Here is a 15,829-nt window from a genome sequence, read left to right on the forward strand (position 1 = left end):
TTGATGTTGTTCTGGTAAATATTTGTAAAGTTGACTTTGATGGGATCTCGGTACCAGAACCCTTGACCTATCAATGTGGTGAAAGATCTCTTATCTAAGCTTCTAATCTAGACCTTAGGAATATCCCCTGGAGTACTGCTTCTGAAAATCTAGGTGAATTTCTGACTCTTAATAGCTAGTTGACTACTATCTCTGTCTGAATAAAATTCCGTTAAACTATGAGTGCAATCAGATGCTTCAATTACTGTCATAAATGTACTGGTTAAACAGTCGGTGCAAAGTGCAGCTAGGAAAGAGTAGCAGATACTCATAACTAAAGAGGTCAAATATTATTGCTTATTTGGTCCGAGATCCGCACCATCACACATCACCTCAAACTCGATATCAGCTTTCAAACTCCAGTAACCGAGTATTGCAACCCTATTTGTGGATGACTCGAATCTAGTTTGGCATTGTTTCCAGAACGGCGAAAAGCAATTCCCAAAAAAAGAACGGCGAAAAGCAATTCCAGGTAATCAAAAATGCTTTTAACAGCATTTGACAAGAATAGTTAAGATGTTTTCCGATGAAGCATGGTACTGTGCTTATTGTCAAAGTGCTTTCACAAGAAGCACATAGAAGTCTCCATCTGTTTTAGATGGGTACATTCAACCAACAATCTCAAGGCAACTCCCGACTTTGCCTCAGTGTTAGAAAGAAACAAAACCCCCCAGAGTAAGAAACTCTACAAATGAAGAAAAGGCAATCCAATCCCAACTATAAAATAGCAACCCCATCAAGGCCATCACATGCATTTCCTCACTCGCTTCTTTACAGCTCACCCAGTTTCTAGGAAGGTCCATTCAAGCAAAGCATATGAGACCTACCAGCATGGAAAAGACCGGTGGTGGACCGGTGGCGGTGGTGGCCCAATAGATTTCTCAGGTGGGTGGTTGGCATTTTGGCAAAACTAATAGAATCTGGCATTTGTCAATATAGAAGATGAGGTGGTGGTAGCTCTAGTGCATGTTACAGAACACATACTTCTGTTGGCTTTGTTGAGAAATAGGGAACAACAGCTCTACAATGCAATATCCTGCACCCAACCTAAGCATGAGTTTAACGACCAAAGGGGTTCAAGCCTATTAAATTCGATTTAGGGGGGTTTTGGCTAGTACTGCTTAGCTCTCTGGCCATGTGAAGCAGCTGTGGCCAATTCATAGAAAATCTTATCAAAGGGGATAGGAAAAACATATAATTGATGCCTAATTAAGATCTGTTGGAACTTGGAACCAAGAGACCCATCTCAGATATTTCTTCAACTTCAATGTATTAATATCTGCAAGGATACACACACACACACACTGACACACATATATATATATATGCAGCTAGCTGCTGCAGTTACAATGCTGTGAGTAAATCCTATTAAATCCTATTTACAGTTATGATCTAAACTGATACATAAGAATCATAACAGCCTATGTAGTTAATGTAGGAGAATCAGATGGCTGAAGTTTAGGAGAAGATGTAGTTGTTCTAACAGGGTACACGTCATTTTTTTCACAGCTACTCATCATATGTTGAAGAGATAAAGACGCATCAGTAGGAAAGAGGTTAAAATAATCCCATCGCCATCATTGGGGCACTTGAGAATGTCTTGTCTCTATCATTTATCTCCTCTATTCATCTTATGCAGGGCCGGTCCTGAAAATTAATAGGTCTAGTACAAAAATTTAAATAATGTCTTATTAATCACGATCTCAATTAGAATAACTAGGAAAAAGTGTTTGGTGTAAATAGAAGAAAAAAATGGTGGAGGCCTAAAACCATAAACAAGGAAGGAAAAATAGAAAGAAAGAAAAAAAGAAAAAGGAAGAAAGTCAAGAAACATAACACAAGATCGAAGAAGAAAGTAGAGAGGCCTTAGGAATGAAAAGAACAAAAAAAAAAATATTAAAAGAAGATAGAAGATCACAAAAAAGGCAAAGGAAAAATTAAATAGAAGTTAAGCACTCATGGGTTTTGAACCCGAGACCAATCAAGCCTGACAATTTAAGATAGAGTTGTCAACTGAACTAAACAACAATAATGTAAGTTGTAGCATTCTTGACATATATATTTATCTAAAGCCATTATAAAATTGAATTCACAGGCCTTTGAAAACCAGAAGCCTTATGCAGCTGCTCCATTTGAACACCCCCGGGCCGCCCCTTATGTTATCCGTATCATGAGAAGATCAAAAGAGACAGACTAAAAAAAAACTCACTCTTTCCTACTAAAAAAAATCTTATCAATATATCTACATTGAGAAGATTTTCACTAACTAGAAATTCCTATGGCTACTGAGGTTAAAATAATCTCATTGCCATCATTGGGGCACTCGAGAAGGTATGGTTTTAATATGTTTGAGTGAAATATTATATGTTTGGGTGGCTTTTTCTTCATCTGAGAAGGTGTGGGTAAATATCCAAAACCAAAATATTATTACTATCGTGGCTACACTATACTTATGCGGGTTTCTGTTTCATTTGTTTGGTGTCTGTCAACGTTATGCACAAGATTAATTCAAGAAACAAATATCTACAAGATCTTCTGTCTAAAATATATAGCTGCATTTTAATAATCCAGAATACTAATATCATATATAGTATAATGCTTGCCATGTACTTAAAACAAAGAATCTAATCTCCTTCTTCTAGTTCAGAAACCAAGAGATAGATCACATCCAGCATTAAAATTAGATAAATTTCGATACGAAGTACGATAAGGACCCGTAACAAAACTAAATGAGTTATGATTGATTGATACTCACTACAAATCCGAAACTAAAGTGACTTATGAAACTAGATGACTAACAGACTAGATCAGCTTATGTCAATCATAAACAACTTAATTATTGGAGCAAGCTAGAACCTTGATTCCTTGAAACAGAAACAAAGCAAGATAGTTGACAGTTGTTTCCCAAGAAAAATGGCTGAAATTTCATATCAGATGCTTGTTGGGCTCCAACCTCTTGAACAGCTCATTAGTTTAGTTGGGCCACATTCTGTCCTTGGGCTTTGCTTCGTTTCTTGTACTTCCTACGTTTTCCCACTTCAGTATGATTCTGCAAACCAGTATTTTCGTCTGATGGGCCTCCTCCTAGTATAAAAGAAAACCCCGACTTAATCAGGAGTGCATTACGCGACAAATTTTAGGTATATCTACATTGATTAATAGCAAATCTTAAAAGGACATCTCCAATCAAATTGGAAGCAAACAAGAATCAAGAGCCGCTCGAATCCAATCTAACTGTTGATGGAGCTAAGTTTGTGCAGCCACAAAAATTAATAAACAAATTTATTGTTGAATAATCAATAAAATAAATCATTTGGTGTGTATAATATATATATCGGACTTTAAAAAAAAAAAAATATATATATATATATATATATATCGGATGTACCGATGTAGTACTAAAAAGCTCAAGTGATGAAAGGGGATGGAGACTTGGAATGAGATTAGGCTCAGAAGTTCGAACCACTAGCAAAAGAAGAGATACAAATAGACACATCTCATTCAACTCGAATGCCACCGAGTATTTAATTATTTTTTAAAAATCATAATATTTAATATACGAAACCGTCAGCTACGTAAATTATATTAACACGTGAGACATTCGAATAAAATAAAGCACTATCGACAAGGTATCTCACTATATCCACATAATGATTTTTCATAAGTAAAATTTTCAATGATCACATAGCAAGGTCTGAAATTGGACCAATATAAGGAAATTCACCCATTCATGGCATAATATCTGACAAAAACTTCTATAACCAGCTCCATCATATTTAACGATGATCAATGAATATGATTAGCTAAAACCATTAAGTCACTGCAAAAATTAAGGTATTTGTCACTACAGATCGATTCTAAAGCTTATTATTAGAGGTGGAGCATTCACCATTAGCATTTTGCTCAGATTCTGCAGAGTTCTGCAGACGAAGGAAGTACTTCTGGGCATGACTTGCAACTTGTGTTGGGTTCCTTGACATTACACAGTGTCTAGATATGCTCTTCCAATCCCCCTTGCCATATATCTTCAAGCCCTGAAGGAACAACCTGTTTATGTCAAAACATTTGAGTACATCAATATCGCTTTATATTTTTATTTATTTTTAATCTGGAAAAGAATCTAACAGTGTGTATAGGAACACTTACTTATGTTCTTCCTCAGTCCATATAACACCTTTCTTTCTAGGCTGAGACCTAGGATTCGATTTCACCTGAGTTGGAGTAGTCTTGTAGTTGGGTATCGGTATAATACCCGTCTCAATCTTCTCAATGTCTTCAAACAAATCATCAAGGTGTTTCTTGATTTCCCATAGAGTTTTCCCAGGAACCCTAGTCTGTATGTTATCAAACAGGTCCGGGGCACCAAGATCAAACTCCGCGAGTGCAGTCTCAAACCTCTTGTTCTCTTCGAAAGTCCACTGATCACCGTCTTCTGCAAGCTGGGCTGTAGATTCCAATAAAGCTGAGGAAGAAGAAGAAGGGAAAGGTGGAGAAGGAGCAGTAGGGAAGAATGAAAACGGTTCCATCTTGTTCACACGATTATGAAAGAAGAAAAACAGAGTTAAAATAATTTCCAAACTGGTTCAGTCAATGTACATATTATACTTTGTTCTTATACAGGTTGTTCTTCCAAGATTCTTCTATATGCGTTGAAAGCGTGACACCAGAAATTACCAAAAACGTTGACGAATCTTATAGGGTGAATTTACTGCAATGATGTGGCAAACTTAAATTTATGATAATGCCAACTCACAAATATATAACCTGGAAATTATCCATAATGTTTGTTTCCTGGAAAGTAATCATCCATATTGTTTATTTTTTGGAAAGTAATTATCCATATTGTTTGTTTTTTGGAAAATTAAATTATCCATACTGTTAAATTTTCTTAATCCTAATCCTGGGGTAGACCGACCTCTATATGGAAATCTCCCGAAAATTTTTGGATACTGCACTCGCATTATGACTCTCGAGAGACCGGATCTCATAATTAGAGGACTAATTAATCTCACCACCCAAATGAACTGGTGTAAATGTTGTATGAGTCTATGAGAAGTTATTTTTGTATTTTGTTAGAACGTACAGCTCCACACATTAACTGGCCTCTTTATTGGTCCTTTTGTTCTCTCTTCTTTCATGATTTCTGGTTTTTAGGAAATTAAAGTTTCAGTGTGCAATATTGCAATTTGCAAAAGATGTAAGAAAAACCATCTAAATATTTTAAAAAGCTAATTGAGGAATTCGTTAGAATTTTGGAAAAAAAAATTATGGTTTTGTTACTACATTTCATACAACAATGACAGTTTTCTTATGGAGCTCATTGTGATGAGCAATGATATATCAACCTATGGTGAGTTCAAGGTCAAGGTCATGCTCATCTTCAGCCTTACCATCTCCATGATCACCAGTAACAGATGATGAAGAACTATTTCCTCTTTCAGCAGAAAGTGAAAAAAGCGGGGCTTCCACTGGGAACAGCCTTAAAATCTGTGGTGGTTTCATCCAATGTTTTAAAACGCTGAAGGCGTACCTGAGGCGTTTTCGAGAGAGCCTTGCAGCCTTGAGGCATAAGGCGCATAAGGCGTAAGCCTTACGTAATTATCACCTATATTCATGTAATTTCTACTCTTATACATACCACATTATGATTCAACCAAAAGAACATTACTAATTGTCATTCACCAACATATATGCATTCAGTCAGTGATACAAAGCAACAATCTTAATGGTTCAGAACTTCAGATACAAGTCAATGATACAAAGCAACAATCTTAATAGTTGTAACAAACTAACAATCAACAATCTTTAACTCTCGTTCAAGATATCTTACCTTAAAATGCTAGTAGTGTCTCTGCAAGCACATCTTCAAGTATGCAGTTCGAACTCCAAGTCTGCAAATCGAAGGGACAGAGCCTTGAATTCAAACCTAGAACAATCCTAACCAATCAAAAATCAGTGACTCTAAATGTAACATCCCGTATTTTCACTTACCCGTTTACTAGTCATTTGGACGGTAAACGACAACTGCTCTTACTTTTTACCCTAATTCGGTATTTTAGTGGCCCTAAAAGTTGACTTTTTGTTCGGGTCAAAATTTGAGAAAATGTTCTTCATGAAAGTTGTAGGGGACGTTAAACCGAGCGCGTGCATATGTGGTACGTAAAAATTGGACTTAGTATGTGAGAGTTATGGCTAAAAATGTAGAATTTACTGTTCATAGTAAGTTATATATATATGGAAATTACTGTTGGTAGATTTTTATTTTTGGAAACCTACCCAACCGGGTAACTCTCCTTTTTCTCTCTCCCCGACTCTTTCTCCCCTCTCGGCCCGATCTCTTTCCCCTCCAGTTTCTTCCTCCTCCGGCCGACCCAGGACGTAATCCGGCCACCCTCAAGCTCGGTTTCTTCCCCTTGTCACGTCTGTGGAGGTATATTACAGTGATTTGGCCGGAGAAGCTCGATTTGGAGAGGAGGAAGCTACAGTGGCAGTTAGCCATTTTTGCCGATTTCCGGCGATTCAGGCCACCTCCGGTCACCATTTTGCCGTCGAAGGCTCGGTTTTCCACGGAGATCATTTCGCCCCTAGCCTCGAATCAAGATTTGAAGTGTAGAGGCAGAATTGAAAATCTAGGGTTCTTGATTTTCTGGGTTAATTTCGCCGGTTGAATTCGACCATTTACAGGTATAATTTGGGAATGTTGTAGTTGAGAAGTTTAATCAGTGTGTTGAGTAGTTGCTGTATATGAAATTTGGTAGCCGGTGGTGGAGGTTGGTGCCGGCGCGTGGGTGCCACGCGCCGCCACTGTAGGTGGCGCGTGAGACTGTGTTTTGGCCAGAATTTGACTTCTGTTGTTGATATAATTAGTCAATTATACTTTTAGTTCCATGATTGCAGTTTTAGGATAAAATTGGAGAAGAGTGATTATGGATTTTGATGTTGATCAATGATGAAATTGTTAATTGAATTATGAGAAATCCATCTGTCGGATTTCCTTGATTCGGCCCTAAAGCCCATACCTTAAGAGAATAATATTAGTGAAGAAGATTGGGAGATTTTGGGCAAATAAAGATGATGTTAGGGTTTGGTTTTAATTAACGTAATTTAGTTTTCCATCCAGTAATTACAGTTTACGGACGTTATATTGTACAGGACGTGAGGAGGATTCCCTCAAGGAGGGTTCGGATCGACGGCAGGCTTAGCCGTACACTGTGAGTGGACTTTTGTTTTAAATAGCGATGCATGCATTTATTTTCTTAAATAATGCTCTAGTGATTATTCATATTACTTTTTGAGGAAATGAATTAATTTTCGGAGACTGATTTCGAATTATATCACGGATTTGCTTTCAATAATGAGTTTCAAAGGTTGGTTTTGATTTATAATATTATTTGATGAATTCCTTATTTCCGAGGTAAATTTCTGGAATTAAGCATATCCCTAATCACCGAGTTAAGCTCCTGGAAGATTTTTAAGATGAGTTTCAATGGAGTTGGATATTCTCAATTGTTTATTGACTTTCAATTTTGGCATCGGGAATGCCTAATTAAGGATTTTGGATTTGGTTGGCTTCTTGGAGATTTTGAGAGATTTTTGGAAATGGGATTTACCTAAACTAATTTCCGGTTTTGGTTACGGATTTGAGAATATCTGGGCGTGTGGGACACGCCGTCGATTTATTCCTATTTCTCACTTATCCATTTTGAGATTGAGAGTAATCTTGGCGTGCGGGGTCACGTCGTTGAATACATGGTTTCTATCTCGTGAGAAATATGGGGAAGCTACATGGATTTACTGGTTTTCGATGATTTTTCCTCACCATACGCAGGTTATGTTATTAGGTCTCCTCCTCACTGACTTTGTGTTGGTGAGTGGCAGTTGAGGTAGCTTGTTCTCCTCCTCACCTACTTTGTGTTGGTGAGTGGCAGTAGAGGTGATTTATTCTCCTCCTCACGTGGGTGGCAGTCGAGGTCATTTGGTCTCCTCCTCGCACAATCTATGTGTGAGTGGAAGTTGAGGTTATTAGTTCTCCTCCTCGCACAATCTATGTGTGAGTGGCAGTTGAGGGTAGGTAGAGCCTGAGAGGCTCCATTTCCCGTATGGTGATATCTCTTCCTTATATCTTACCATTTCTCGACTAGCGGGGCCTAGTCTGATTTCCGTGTAACCAGCGGGGCTGGTTTTATCCTGTTGAGTATCGGAGTTTCGATCTTTCCTCTCGGTTGTTTGTGACTAGCGGGGCTAGTCGGTTTTTCTTGAGCAGGGCTTCTCGTGAATTGTTTTCTGAATCGTTACATGCATCGAGAGTTTTTAAGGAAATATATATATGGGAAAGTATAAAATCCACTTGGTTTAAAAATTGTTTATTTTTGTCCACTCACGCTAACGTATTTTATGTACTTTTCCCTGGGCCCTTCGGTTTCAAATGCCCAGTTTGCAGGCGAATTGGTTGAGGTAGGGCGTACACGGAGTTGAGGCATAGTCAACAGCATGGCTTCCGCATCTGTCGTTGAATTAGGTTTTCCTCTTATACCTTTCTGTTAGAATTGCTCTGATTACCTATGAGATTTATGATATTTGAGTTGGGATGCGTGTTTTGTGAATTGGAGACTGATGTTGATTTGGGGAGCAGGGTGGCTCCAGGAGCATAAGGATGAATTGATTGAGGAGTGTAAATGTTTTCTACAGGTTTGGGTAGCCCATTTTAGGGGAAGTTCCGCCAAATTTTTGGTAGAATTTCTTCTAAGGTGGGCCCCGCAGGGTCACTTCGGATTTCAAGGTGAAATCCGGGGCGGGTCCTGTCACTAAATCAACAAACATAATGAAAAGCAAGAAAATGAAAACCCAGATAAGAGAACTGAAACTTGATCGCCTTTAATTTAGAGACGAAAGGAAATTTTCTTCTGATTCACACCCAGGTGATAACTAACACCCAAAACAATTCCCAGAACAACATAAAACAAACTGGGACAAATGCAAAAAGATAATCGTCACAAAAATAACCGAAAAGACAATATGAAATGAAAACCTAGAATTGATCATCTACAAAACAGAGTTTATCTCAATGACCCACAATTCAAAATCAAACAGAGTTTTGAAAAAGAATTTACCTAGACGATTTGATTTGCTACAGTTGATGTGGGTGTTGTTGTTGTTCTTATTGTTCCTCTTCAAGTCTACAAATCGAACTCCAAGCCTGCAAATCAAACTCCAAGTCTACAAATCGAACTCCAACTCTGCCAATCGAACTCCAAAATCCAAATCGAACTCGAAGGCTGCAAATCAAACTCCAATAATCGAACTCCAAGTCTGCAACTCGAACTCCTTGGTCTCCTTTACAGCCAAATCGAACTCCTTGGTCTCCTTTACAGCCAAATCATTGAGAAAGATAATGGGTTTCTATGAGATTTGCATCAGAAACCAAGGAGAGTGCGAAAGCTGAGAAGGGGAGGCGAACGATTAAGGCTGCTCAATGTCGCGACCTATCCCTTTAAACCTTAGAAACCAAAACGACGTCGTTTCAGAAACGACCCAAAAAAAAAAAAAAAAACTGCGAGTAAGCCTACGACGCCTCAGGCGTCGCTTTTTACGCCTTTGGCGCCTTGATTGCCGCCTCAGGAGCCTCGTCGCCTTCTCATCGAAGCTGACTCAATTTAGGTGCTCATTTTCTCTTTTTAGGCCTCAGGCGCGCCTCAAGGCGCGTTTTTTAATTCATTGGTTTCATCCCTGAAATCGGCAACGGGATAGTAGTTGGCGCCGCAAGGACAGGATTAGGCACCGGCTGCTACCCTGGTACCGACTCCATTGGCCTCGGCCCCTCAAGAGCCCTGGTCCTCCTGAGGGTTCATGCGCTGTCTGGTTTGACCTACGATTATCCTTCCAACCCCCTACTGACCAACCTCCTCAAGCGCCTTGATGCTGGATTTTTTGCATGATCGAGGAGCAACATTGACCACGATATTCATTATGTTCGATGGACCAATTGATGTGGATGGTGAATCTTTCTTAATGTAGCAAGTGGCACGTAAGTTTGTAGAGCGAATTCGCTTGAAATATTCTGCAGAATAGTCATATATCTGCTCAGGAGTCTTCGTCTTCACAAACTTCTCTGCCATCATACTCCAGTTGCCCATGCCACACTTTAAAAGACCTTCCACGAATAGGTTGAAAATTGATTGCTTACCCAATTAGACACTCATATATACCATATGCCTAACCACATAATAGATAAACTAGCTTAAAAAATCAATGTCATTTTTACAATTTTTTCAAATATTTCCTTCACATAGGTAGAGACCAAGATCAATGCAACAAAGCCAAAAAAAACATAAATGAGTTCTAGTCTCCCTCAAAAAAAATTTCCATGAGACAATCAATCAATGCATCTCCCAGATCTGGTTACAGAAACAGCACTGTATGTTGGATTGAAAAAGATGGGAATAGGAAATCTGGAAATGAAGAAGTTTATGAGTTGCTACCGCAGAGCTCTTCAGTTTCTATTGAATGGATTAAGCAACAGTACATCAGCAGGGCTATATTTATAGGCAGCTTAGGACTCCAGACAATTCCATCTTAGAGAACCAAAAACACTCATTGGGACTCTAATACATCATTAACTTAGACTGTTACAACAACCAACTACTTCATAGATTCAAATCAAGAGATAAACCGAAGACTCTAGAGTTAAGGAGAAAGTACATTAATTCCAACACTTCCCCTTAATGTGCTTTCTTCACCACACCAATGAGCTCCCTGAGATGGCAAAATTTTTCCTTTGAAAGTGCTTTGGTGAGGATATCAGCCAACTACTCCTGTGATCTGCAATGCTCAAGCTACACTATTTCTTTTTCAATTGCTTCTCTGATGAAGTGATACTTGGTTGCAATGTGCTTTTTCCGTTCATGATTGACTGGATTCTTTCCAATGGCTATGGCTGATTTGTTGTCACAGTACAAGGTGGTTCCTTTCTCTTGCTTCTCTCCAATGTCTTCAAGAATTCTTTGAAGCCATATCGCTTGAGATGTTGCTTTTGCTGCTGCAATATATTCTGCTTTAGCAGAGGATTGAGCCACAACACTTTGTTTCTTTGAAGCCCATGAACATGCTCCTGAACCAAGAGAGAAAACATAAGCTGAAGTGTTCTTCAATTCATGTCATCAAGGCAACCAGCCCAATCACTGTCAGTGTACCCAACAAGAGTTGATTTTTCTGCTGCTTTGTATAGAATTCCATAATCAAGAGTGTCCTGCAAGTATCTTAACACTCTTTTTGCAGCTCCATAATGAATTTGACTTGGCTCTTGCATATATCTGGAGAGAAGACTTGCAGCGAACATGATGTCAGGCCTAGTAGTCGTTAGATACAAAAGACCACCAATTAAACTTCTGTACTTTGTAGCATCTGCCTTCTTTGCACCATCCTCCTTCTTCAACTTTTCATTTGCTATCAAAGGAGTAGCCACAGAATTGCACCCGAGCATATTAAACTTCTTGATAATATTCTCTGCATATTTCTTTTGGGAAATAAAAATCTCATCTTTCGATTGAGATACTTCAATCCCCAAAAAATAATGTAGAAGGCCCATGTCATTCATCTCATAAGTACTCATCATATCTTTCTTGAACTGCTGAATCACATTCTCATCATTGCCAGTAAAAATCATATCATCAATATAAAGAGAAACAATGAGAATAGAACCTGCTTTCTTGTACACATAGAGTGTAGGCTCACTTGGACTCTTTTGAAAACCTCTCTTGACAAAGTATTAATCTGTCAATTTCAGCATACCATGTCCGAGGAGCTTGCTTAAGCCCTTAAAGAGCCTTTTTTAACCTGTAAACTTTGTCTTCTCTCCCTTTAACTAGAAACCCTTGAGGCTGCTCTACGTAAACTTCATCTTTCAATACTCCGATCCATTTAAAAACGCTGACTTCACATCAAGTTGAAATATCAACCAATTCTTTTGAGCAGCAAGAGCAATGAAGGTTCTTATAGTTTCAAGTCTTGCAACAGGAGCAAAAGTTTCAGAATAATCAATACCTGGCTGTTGAGTAAATCCTCGAGCCACAAGTCTTGCTTTATGTTTATGGATGCTTCCGTCTTGATTGAACTTCGTCTTGAAGATCCATTTCACCCCAATAGCTTCCCTGTCTTTTGGAAGATCAACAAGCTCCCAGGTCTGATTTTTTTCTATCATTCTTATTGTAAACACAAAAAAATCCTGCAACTAATGAAAGAAGGACACGTGTACAAAATAATATATTTTTATTAATGAATTTGCGGGTTACAATCTCTGTAGATGTTCTTTCACAAGATTCTCCTCTGATTCGATCTCTGACGTTGATTTAATCCAAGAGTGGCAAGCACTTGATCTTGAATTAAACGGTTGCAATGTGGACTTCCTGCTATGTTGACGATTTGAGGAAGATGATTGACCAAGGGCTGTAGAAGCTTGATCTTGATCGGATTTGAACCACGAGCGGTGTCACGTGGCGAGTATGGCTTTTGATGGTGGATGAATCAGCACGTGTGTTTGGTGCTTGTTGATCCTCCGCGTGTTTGACGACTTCTGAGCTTGTAGGTGATTTCCCCTTCTTGTCTGAAGTCAGTGAGGTGAAGAGACCGGCTATTTGGCAGCTTGATGGTTCTTCACGAGCTTGGGAGACTTCTGAGCTTTGGAGAGGTTTCTTCCGTCTGCTTGCGTCCCTCTGTCTGTCGTCGTCCTCGATGGTGTACTTGGCTCAAGGGCGATTGACGCTTGATCTTGAGTCGTATGATGGCCACGAGGGTTGACACGTGACGAGTGCTTTGACTTGAGGTTGGTGATGAAACGGCTATTTGGCAGCTTGAAGGCTCTTCACGCGCTTGAAGACTTATGAACTTTGGGAGTGATTTTTCTCTCCGGCCCCCAGTCATTCTCTTGTTTTGAGAAGGGGTATTTATAGTGTCGGCGTCTCTCTCGATTTGGAATGACTTGATGACACGTAATTAATTGCATTTCATTAATAGCATAATCAAATCAATCAGTTTTAATTAACCGATTTAATTACGACTATTCAGGAATTAGCCAATCAATTTGATGGCTGATTGTATTTCATTAATAGCATAATCAAATCAATTAGATTTAATTAATTGATTTAATCACGACTATTAAGGAATTAGCCAATTAATTTGATGGCTGATTTTCATCTTGATTATCAATTTAAATAAATTGATATCTAATCAGCAGACGAGATTTAATGCTTGATTTTATTCTGAATCAATTGATTTGATTGATCCGCTTTAATATCAATTGATTTAGCCGGAGCAAATTCATTTATTGCCGTCGAGCCTTTCATGTATCGCCAAGTGTCATTTTCTGAGTTTGCGTGATTTTGCTGACTCACAAGCCACGTGAACAATTTGCGGGACCCACATGCTGACTAAATCTATTCAGTCATAATTTCAAGTGGTGACCAAATTATTTAATGAATTTATTTTCATTAAATTTTTGGTGTCTACACTTATCTCCTCCTCCATTGCTTTCACCCAAACTCCTTCATTTTGAACTTCTTCAAAGCTTTCTGGTTCTATTCCAGAAAAGTTGCATGACTCATATAGGTCACTGAGTCTTCTGGTCCTTAAAATAGGACTCTCTGGTGATGAGTGCTCTGGAGTAGAAGGACTTGCATTTGAATTGTTTGCTGGAGTAGTTGGTGACTGAGGAATGACATCGTCTTCATGCTGCTCCAATGGAATATTTTCTTCTTGTTGAACGGTAGCATATGGCAACTCCTGCACTTTATTTTCATTCCAATCCCAGCTAGCTTTGTCATTAAAAACCACATCTCTGCTCACAATCAACTTCTTAGTTTCAACATTGAAAAGTCGATATCCTTTTGAGCTAGTACTATACCCAACAAAGATGCATTTTTGGCTTTTTTCATCAAACTTACTTGTCTTTTCAGCAGGGATATGAGCATAACAAATGCAGCCAAAGATTTTAAAATGACTTACAGATTGTTTGAATCCGCTCCAGGCTTCAAATGGAGTCATATTCTTTACTGCTTTGGTTGGACATATGTTGAGAATGTAAACAGCCGTATGCACAACTTCTGCCCAAAAGTCTTTCGGTAAACTCTTCTCATTCATCATTGAAGTTGCTATCTCCACAATTGTGCGATTTTTCCTCTCTGCGATTCCATTTTGTTGGGGGCTGTAGCCTACTGTCAACTGCTTCCAAATGCCTTCATCTTTGCAAAAATCTTCAAATTCATGAGAGGTATATTCACCTCCTTTGTCACTTCAAATGACTTTAATTGTGCAAGCACTTTGATTCTCTACAAATGCTTTGAATCTTTTGAAAACCAGAAAAGTTTCTGATTTCTCCTTCAAAAAAATATACCCAGGTCATCCTCGAAAAATCATTGATAAATGTGAGAAAGTACCTGAATTGATTCAAGGAGGGAGTTGGCATTCTGCCACATATATCAGTATGCACAAGCTCTAGCGGTGCCTTTGCTCTCCCCGAACTTTGTTTTGGAAATGGAAGTCGATGTTGCTTGCCCATGATACATCCTTCACATGAATCTGATGTTGCTTCAATTTTTGGCAGTCCATTCACCATGCTATTCTGTTGAAGAAGCTTCAAACCTTGGAGATTTAGATGACAAAATCTCTTGTGCCATAGCCAAGTGTCTTCAACAACATCTGCCTTGAATGCCTTCATGCCATCATAATGAAATATAAGTGGAAAGTTTCCGTTTTTCTCCATTCTGACATTTGCAATCACCATCTTTGCCTTCTTATCATAAATAGTGCAGTAGTCATCATCAAAAATAAGACGATAACCATTCTCCTGCAGCTGTCCAACACTAAGTTTTGGCTTTGAACAAACAAGACATCATGAATCTGCTTTACTCCCTTCTTAGTTTTGACTGCAACGCTTCCTTTCCCTATGATTTCACAATAGCACCATTGCTGAGCTTTATCTTCAGAGTGACTGAGGTATCCAGATCAACAAATATGTTTTCATACCCTGACATGTGATTACTACAACCACTGTCAAGATATCAGGTCCTTTGTTTTTATTCAAGGGCTGCTTGATATGCATAGAATAAATTCCCAACTTCTTCATCTTCATGCTTCTTCTCAGAGAAATTTGCTTGATTGGTTTCTTTAAATATGCATTTCTTTTCAGTATGCCCAAATAAACTACAATACGTGCATTTAGGCTTTCCGCGAAACCAACACTTTGCTGAAGCATGATCAGCTTTATTGCAAATCTTGCAAGAAGGCTTAGTTTCGACATAAATCGTACCTTTGTCATTGTTTCTGCTGCTGGACTCCGCTTTCTTCCATTTTTTGTCTCCAATCCGATGATCATCCCTTGGATTAACTCTGCCTTTCTTGATAAACTTTGGTGATTTGAAGGTGAGTTTTGACTGGAAAGCACTTTCAACAGCTTCCTCATTGCGTCCTAGCGTTCTTTGCTCATGAGACTTCAAGGACCCCATCAGCTACTCAATGGATAAGGTGGTAATGTCCTTGGAGTCTTCAATTGCAACAACAATAGGATCATATTTCTATGGCAAGCTGATTGAGATCTTCTCCATGACCTTCTGATCTGACAAGTCTTCACCAAGGGTTCTCATTTGATTGACAACCTCAGTTACTCTAGAAGAGTAATCTTGGATGCATTCAGATTCTCTCATCTTCAAATTATGAAACTCCCTGCGTAAAGACTGAAGCTTGATGGTCCTTGCCTTGCTATCACCTTGAAACTCCCTTTCCAAAATCTCACAAGCTTCCT

General features: G+C 38.7%; 2 protein-coding genes across 2 annotated transcripts; both read right to left on the reverse strand.

The window, feature by feature from the left end:
* Positions 1–3,896: 3,896 nt before the first annotated feature.
* Positions 3,897–4,565, reverse strand: LOC112183640 (transcription factor DIVARICATA). Its single transcript, XM_024322005.1, has 2 exons — positions 4,186–4,565; positions 3,897–4,086 (listed from the first exon to the last, which is right to left on the reverse strand). Exons 1-2 carry the CDS (start codon positions 4,563–4,565, stop codon positions 3,897–3,899), a joined length of 570 nt encoding a protein of 189 aa, XP_024177773.1.
* Positions 4,566–10,871: 6,306 nt separating this feature from the next.
* Positions 10,872–15,533, reverse strand: LOC112183641. Its single transcript, XM_024322006.1, has 6 exons — positions 15,338–15,533; positions 14,985–15,055; positions 14,466–14,902; positions 13,540–14,320; positions 11,206–11,791; positions 10,872–11,146 (listed from the first exon to the last, which is right to left on the reverse strand). Exons 1-6 carry the CDS (start codon positions 15,531–15,533, stop codon positions 10,872–10,874), a joined length of 2,346 nt encoding a protein of 781 aa, XP_024177774.1.
* Positions 15,534–15,829: the final 296 nt, after the last annotated feature.

This window comes from Rosa chinensis, chromosome 2 (genome assembly GCF_002994745.2).
Source record: "Rosa chinensis cultivar Old Blush chromosome 2, RchiOBHm-V2, whole genome shotgun sequence".
Taxonomy (NCBI): Eukaryota; Viridiplantae; Streptophyta; class Magnoliopsida; order Rosales; family Rosaceae; genus Rosa; species Rosa chinensis.

Coding starts and splice junctions, on each gene's coding strand:
- LOC112183640 (XM_024322005.1), bottom strand. CDS start 4,565: ATGGAACCGTTTTCATTCTTCCCTACTGCTCCTTCTCCACCTTTCCCT. Junction 4,087..4,185: donor TGGACTGAGGAAGAACATAA/GTAAGTGTTCCT, acceptor TGACATAAACAG/GTTGTTCCTTCAGGGCTTGA.
- LOC112183641 (XM_024322006.1), bottom strand. CDS start 15,533: ATGGGGTCCTTGAAGTCTCATGAGCAAAGAACGCTAGGACGCAATGAG. Junction 11,792..13,539: donor CAATGGAGGAGGAGATAAGT/GTAGACACCAAA, acceptor TACTTTGTCAAG/AGAGGTTTTCAAAAGAGTCC. Junction 11,147..11,205: donor CACTGACAGTGATTGGGCTG/GTTGCCTTGATG, acceptor CTCTTGGTTCAG/GAGCATGTTCATGGGCTTCA.